The following is a 7382-nucleotide window of genomic DNA, read 5'->3' as shown; positions in this document are numbered from 1 at the left end:
TTGCTAGGAAAATTACCACTGTGTTAATTTTTTTTATATGCGTCATACAATTGTATTTATAATTTCGTTTGATTTCTGAATTCCTGTTATTATAACCGCATTTAAAATATATAATTTTTTATTTTGTATAAGTCAAACCAAAGAGATTTATTACTGAGCAGATGACTGTGCCTTGAGGCGACTGGGAAATACTATCATACAATGCGAATTTACTTCTCCTTGATGTCTACGCAAGCCCTCCTACTGTTGCGAGCGAGAGAAAGCATCCCGCGTCCCACATAAAAAATAAATAATATTTTACTTCAGCACAACACGTGGTGACATCTATTGGTTGAAATAGGAACTACGTCCAGCAGTTTTGTTGCATGAGATAAATTAACTCTCGCTGACGAAATATTAAAATGCCTACATATAAGAGCGATAATATTTGTGAAAATATTTTCGAAAGTGAGAGTGTTTGAACCAGGATTGACCATTTTCTGTTTCATATATGGGAGACGATTTTGATGACACAACAATAACATTCAGCGGGATTCCAAAAGCAACAGTGTCATCAGCGGCATATTTGTCCGTAAAGTGGCATCTCATTTAGTAAAACCAGCAAAGTTAGACGCCATGAGAAAGGTAATTGTGCAATGAGTCGTTGTCAAACCGCTGTGTTCGTCTGGGCTGTGTATTGTGTTGACTAATTTCATCCTCGTAGTTGTCTTTTACTTTCAAAATGTGATATTAACTGATTTTGACTGGTTTTCTGTCGGTTTGTGCCTTCATCTTTTTTTGTCCGGTTTTCGAATATCCTTTATGAATGCAGTGTAAATTGCAATGACGTATGTTCCAAATAATTATTTCATTACACTTCACCATAGAAAGAATCATTTAAAGACAGATTTGTTAAGCTTGACTATGAATTTTTACTCTATTCCCACAGTTGAATCATTATGCAAACATGATATGTAACACGGCTGTAAAGAGGGGATCCAACCGGAACGAGGCGAACAGAGAAATCCCGGATTAAAGAAATCCTTGCAGTATTTTGAAGAAGAAAGTGAGAGAGTCTTCCAGTTCTCGCCAGTGAAGTGTACATAAACACCTTACCTGGGTAACAAGCAAAGTAATGTGTTATCATGTTGCAAATAAACGTATAATATGAAATTCGGACACCAAATATAACATATAATAATTTAAAGTAATGCCTAGCGTTATAAATAAACGAAAAGTGTTAATTTTCGGGAAACATAATATAATTTTTCCCCATATGACCTGACAACGTCTAATAAATCGATGGACCCCAGCTGCACGAACGAAAAAGGATTGATCATTGTCCCGTTACGCTCATTGTCCCGTTACGCTTTGTCCAGTTACGCTTTGTCCCGTTACGCTCATTGTACGCTTGCGCCGCATCTATCTCTCTTCCACAACCATCGATTGGAACAACCATCGATTTGACTTTTTCGAGGCACATTAAACATGAAACACTCCCATTAGTTTCCTACTTTTCCTTTTATCGTCCTATCCTTAACAGAATAACACAGATTGGAAGAAGTTATATAGCAAACATGTATAAAAGTTATAGTTAAAATGATCTGTTCGTTAAAGTAATAAACATATTTGAATTAATGAGTGCAAATAAAAGTAAATATATCAATTAAATTGTAGATTTAATTTCACTCCTACTTTGTATCCATACAAAATAGTGATAACTCAATAAAAATGATTCAATTTTATTCATAAAAGTATGCAATCATTTCATCAATGTTTTGTTATGACGTTGTCACGTTAAACTATCGTCCGTAAACCGACTTTACAGACAACCAATTTCTTTAAATCTAACTATAATTATGTTTAACAAGATGGTGCTATCCTTTTCTCACGGTAAGCCAAACAAATGAGTACAGAACGCGTCGCATGTAAATGCCTCAACGCTGAACCTGAGACATTGCCTCCTGGAGCGGATCTATCGTCGTCTGCGTTTTTGTGGTTATGCTCCTTCAGATGCGATAAGGGTGAAATTTTAGTATGCACCAGAAATGCATTGAAATAAGTGCATATTACGCAAGTGAAATCTGACAGGTTGAAATTCCAATGCACGTGCATGCAGAAACTGCTATATCTATGAGCCTAAGTATTCAAGATGGTGGACCCACGTGTGGCAACATTCACCGTTATAAATTAACTTTTGTGAACTTCGGGGCGTGTAATAAGTGTATTCGTGTGCCAAATTAAACTTTGTGGTAGTGAAACCATCCCGGAAAATTATTTGTAAACTTTAATAGTCATTACACGATATAAACGCAACTGAAAAAAATTACCTATAATTTGTTAGCCAGTGAAATTATATTGAAACAAACAATTAGAACGCAGGGTTATATTTTAATTATTTTTCAAAATAAAAAATGCAATTCAATAGATACATTAACACAAAATTAACATTTAAGATTTAACATAGTAAAATTAATTATGAAATTATTTTCTTAAACATGGCGTCCAATATATTCAGGCTAGCAATTTCTTGTCTCTATACAGTATGACGTATAATGATAACTAAGGACTGTCAAAATTGTAATGCGTATTTATTTTTAATTTGTCAATATTTATTTTTATTACTATAAATGATAACATAAAGTAAGTACTCATTAAATGATAGTTGTAATAATGGCACACTAATACACTTAGTGCATCCCCGATGTTCGCTATTGTTCACACTTATATACGGATGCATCAAGTGGGCTCTCCAAATTTTTCGAAATTTCTGAGACTTCCACGGATGGCAGAACCGTGTTTACACATTTTACATTCAAATTCGACGTCCGCTCAATTCACGAAACAATGCATAAAGAGACAAGACTCGTCATTCACGAACCCGAGCAGTATCTGGCGGAAAATTTCGTGTGCCTCGGGTGGCAAGAGCAAACAGCCTGGCTCGCACTTGCGTCCTTCGGCGCGGGCGAGGCTCTGGCGCAGAAGGAACACGTTCTAACCGTCATCTCGCCTGATGACCTCCCTGCGCTGTGTGACCGGTAATTTGAGGAAGTAAAGAGCCGATATTCCGCGCGGAAGCTAAAATCCCAAGATCGCCGCTTTCAATGACTAACTTATTGAAGATTACGTTCAGCCACCCCGTATAGAATACTGAAAATTACATTCACGCAAGAATAACCGTTTAAAAACTGGCCTTAGTTTTGGGGTGTTAATACGTGAAACTAACAATCGCCAATGGTTACAAAAATAATTATTTTGTGTCTAACTATGGGTGTTTGTGTGTATCGCAAGATATAACTACGTTTAATCTTTTTGTGATTTAGGTTAGGGATATTTTATATAAAAATTTTTTTAAAAATTCGCTTCGAAACGTTGGCTACGTTAAAAGTTGGAAAAAAAGCCCACTGTGCGAAATAAAACGTGGCATGGCCTAGGTTTTTGTTTGCAAACTAAATGTTTACGAACTGTAGTGACGTAAGCGACGCGATGCTACCGTTTTCTCAGCTGTGCAGAGCATACTCGGAGCACCTGCGCCTGTGACCATCTCGCCGGTGTATAAGACCACAGGTCAGGAGTTAGCAAGCACTCTTCAACTGTCTCAGCTGTCAGCACCTCACTCGTCCACGATGCAGTACAAGGCTCTCTTCTTCCTGGTAGCCCTCGGGCTGGTGCAGGTAAGTTCTGCTTTAAAACAGACATTATTAATGGTTTCAGAACCTTTGTTTTATATTACTAAAAAGTTTCTATGTTTATTTGTAAAGTCCGCTAAGTAAAAATTTAAAAAAAAGTTATACTTCATGGCGTCCTCTTTTAAAATGTAATCGTCAAATTACTTGCTTTTGAGAAAAAAATTGTCATAATAAGTCCACCGTTCACCTTACTGGGTGATAGGACAGCGCCAGTTTAATCTTTTACAGGTTAGTTTCTCAGCAGTTAAGTCAAATTAGTGGCATTTAATCAAAGGCAGCCTTTTCCTATTCGTTGACACGATTATGGGGTACCATATATACCCCATTTATCAATGAAACATTTAATTTACTCATATGTAGACCATAACTACTATTATTGTAGACACAGACACTAACTCGTCTGTAGAAGGATACATATTCCTGATTCTGAAACTTCACAAAGTATTTTCTTCTGTGTTAAGCCCACCCTCCAACGTAATATAGAAATGGATCCATATCCTCTAATGCCGTGTTTTGAATTTTTGAAATTTTTAGTAGAACCATCTTTTTGGGTTTATTTTATTCCTTTAGTTGACTGATAATTATCACTATTTTATATGCTTGTTGTCGATAAAGATTACGTTTTTTTAATTTTTTTTAAAATTTTATAATATGAATGTAAATCGTATGATCTAAGTTTCTTCAAAAGTGAGTGTATTTTTAAAATCAGTTTCATTAATTTTTGTGAAATCTTTTTTTTTTGTTGTTGTAAAAATGGTGACTCCCTTTTTAGCAAAAGTAAATCAATATTTATGTCAATATCATTACAATCCAAACTAATCGAACTTAGCGATAATTTTCATGAAAATAATTTATTGAAAGTGCTTGTAACTGGATTTAATTACTTCAAGTGGAAGATGTCTGTAACTATATATCTAATAGTTACTCTGACGTAAAGTGATATTAGGACTGATAAATAGGCAATGTTTTTTACATATATCCTTTTTCAATATAACTATGGCAAAAAAAATTATATTTTGTAACTTTAAAATCCCATTAAAACTTGAAAATGCTGCTAATAAATACTCATAATTTTAACCTAATACTACGTTTAGTTTTAAACGCTCTAAAGCACTTTAGACTAACTGAAATATTGCTTGTTTAACATTTAATTACGTGGAGGCATCTGCACTGCAAAACTATTAATAATTAATAAAATACAAATCATCCACGATGACATGATTATTATCGTTTAAAAAAGATTTTTAAGAGATAGTAAGAAAATAAACATGGATACGGCTCTTTTTGGTTGTTAGCCAAATCCTTAAAATGAACCGATGGTTTAAATAAGTGAAATGATAGTATCTTAAAACAATGCAAACATGTTAATGCCTGATAAATTTGTTGTAGTACTGTGGATCTGTCTTAAAAGTTGCAAAATTAACGTACTTATTCCAAAATCTCTTATGAATCAATGAAAATCACTAAAAAAAATTCAGCGATTAAACTCTCAAAAATAAACTGTAGCGAACCACAGGGTAAATGGGAGACTCTCGGAAATTTGTGAGTTAAAATTTTATTTACAGTAGTTTCAGGTATTTAACAATTTAGATTTCAGACTTTCAACTGTCTCTTCTTCTCTTCACTACTGTTAAGTTAGCCTACAGGAGATCAGGGACTGACATTGCAGTAGAAATTCACTATAGGATGGATCCCCATCTCCGTCGATAATGGGGTTCCAGTGAATAAAGTTGTTTGCAGCCGCTGGCCAACTGCGAGTGATACCTCGGTGTTCTTCATTAATGAGGGTGCCCCATATATCAGGACATGATTTTATATTTACGTTTAACACATTGAAACTAGTAGACTTTTTCAAAATTGTAGCTTAAACATTCACATATATTTTGCGTTTTCGCATTATTATCTGTAAAAGTTTCTTTATTGGTATTTTGGGCATACAAATAAGAAGAAATAATTAAGTTAGAGAATTCAAACTTTTTAGGTTTAATGGTAATTCTACTGGCTTACTTCATGTTATGGTTTGCATATCTGTTTCGAAAATAAAATTTTTCTTCGCTGTCAAAATCTTTACAAATTAAATAAATTATGAAATAACAGGTAAATGTATTGAAATTTTCAGAAATGAAATCCAAAATTTTCTTGAAGAAGCCAGTGAGTAGCATTACCCTTATACCTAAAAGGTTTTAGTTATCTTAAACAGTTGATTCTCTTATGTAGGCTCAAAATATGGTAAATATTAAGACTTGATAGCCAATTATGCATAAAGTATTCGATGTAAATATTTTTTATTCTGTGAGGGTAAAAAACATTCAAATAGTCTTCACGTTTAATATAGTTTAAATTTAAAAAAAACTGAAATGGCAGAAACCAGACAGCGCGCCGAGTTCGAAGTGTTAACGCGTCGTTTACAAACCAATCATGATTTATGAAACGACTCTGATAACGGTTTACAAGCGAAAGTCGTTGCACTTAATTTAATTTATTTAGTATAAAACTTTAAGTTTTGACAGCAAAAAATACCTTTAAACCATTTAATTCATGGGCCATTAAGTATCAAATATTTGGCACACAGTTTCGTAAGCATGATAGGTTCTTTGTCTATCATATTACAATATAAAAGTATAGGATGAAATCTAATTCAGAGTCCAGCGCGTAGGGGCGAAGAGGTGTGTGATGCACGAGACAGTGTCGTCCTTACAGCTGTGCTAAGTGGTGTGTGGTGTGTTTTCGAAGGGGATCTCCGCCAGCTCCAATTCCAGCACCAACGCCAGCACAGTCACCAGTGCCAACACCTCCGTGGCTGAAGATGTGAACATATTCTCAACCCTGATACAGGCGGCCATCAACGCATCGGAAACCTTCACCAACAAGACGAAGCTGGAAGAGTTGTTGAACAAGACCGAGGCGTACCTGAACCAGACGGCGGCGTCCATCAAGGCCCAGCTCAACTCTTCTTCGGCCGCGGTGAGCGAGGCGGTCGAGGAGGAGATGAGCAAGTTGTCCGACTCGTGGTCCAACTTCACCTCAGCCGCCGCCAACGCGACCTCCAACTCATCCGTGAGCGCCGCCATGGCCAGCGCCCTTTCATCCTGGGAGAACGCGACAAAAAACGCGATCTCCGCGTGGCAGAACGCGACCAGCAACGCTGAATCCGCGTGGGCGAACCAGACTTCAGCGTGGCAGAACGCGACCAGCAACGCGATCTCCGCGTGGCAAAACGCGACCAGCAACGCGGCTTCGGCGTGGGCGAACCAGACTTCAGCGTGGCAGAATGCAACCAGCAACGCGATTTCTTCAGCTGAAACCGCAGCCAACGAAACGGCTTCTGCATGGAAGAACGCGACGAGCAACGCGGTTTCTTCAGCGGAGACCGCAGCCAGCAACATCAATAGTGCTGCCCAGTCTATCATTTCAAACATTTTTGGCTGATTTGTTGTCATTTCCAAAATATGACTTACTTGTATTATGGGGTGTAATTAAATGTTTCACTGAGAAATAACTCATATCGATATGGTTATTATTTAAATCTATTCACGAGAGGTCAGTCTTTTGAGAAGGACAACCTCATTCCATGCGTAAACCCGCAGGAAGAAGTAGTTTGTGTTTAAGGAATCTCATGCAATATTCGTAGTTAAGTCATTTTTAAGTAAGTACTTTTGAATACATTTAGTCACAGCAAAGTGTGGCAGTTTTTTTTAAAATTATTTCTTCATT

General features: G+C 36.4%; 1 protein-coding gene across 1 annotated transcript; it reads left to right on the top strand.

Moving 5' to 3' along the window:
• The first annotated feature begins 3005 nt into the window (after positions 1-3005).
• Positions 3006-7171, top strand: LOC134535531 (uncharacterized). Its single transcript, XM_063374675.1, has 2 exons — positions 3006-3653; positions 6402-7171. The coding sequence occupies exons 1-2, from the start codon at positions 3606-3608 to the stop codon at positions 7095-7097; spliced, it is 744 nt and encodes a 247-aa protein (XP_063230745.1). The 5' UTR covers positions 3006-3605; the 3' UTR covers positions 7098-7171.
• The last annotated feature ends 211 nt before the right edge of the window (positions 7172-7382 follow it).

Source organism: Bacillus rossius, chromosome 8, assembly GCF_032445375.1.
Source record: "Bacillus rossius redtenbacheri isolate Brsri chromosome 8, Brsri_v3, whole genome shotgun sequence".
Lineage (NCBI taxonomy): Eukaryota > Metazoa > Arthropoda > Insecta > Phasmatodea > Bacillidae > Bacillus > Bacillus rossius.
The sequence above is the reverse complement of the archived record's forward strand: the minus strand, read 5'-3'. Positions and strand labels throughout refer to the sequence as shown.

Coding starts and splice junctions, on each gene's coding strand:
- LOC134535531 (XM_063374675.1), top strand. CDS start 3,606: ATGCAGTACAAGGCTCTCTTCTTCCTGGTAGCCCTCGGGCTGGTGCAG. Junction 3,654..6,401: donor TAGCCCTCGGGCTGGTGCAG/GTAAGTTCTGCT, acceptor GTGTTTTCGAAG/GGGATCTCCGCCAGCTCCAA.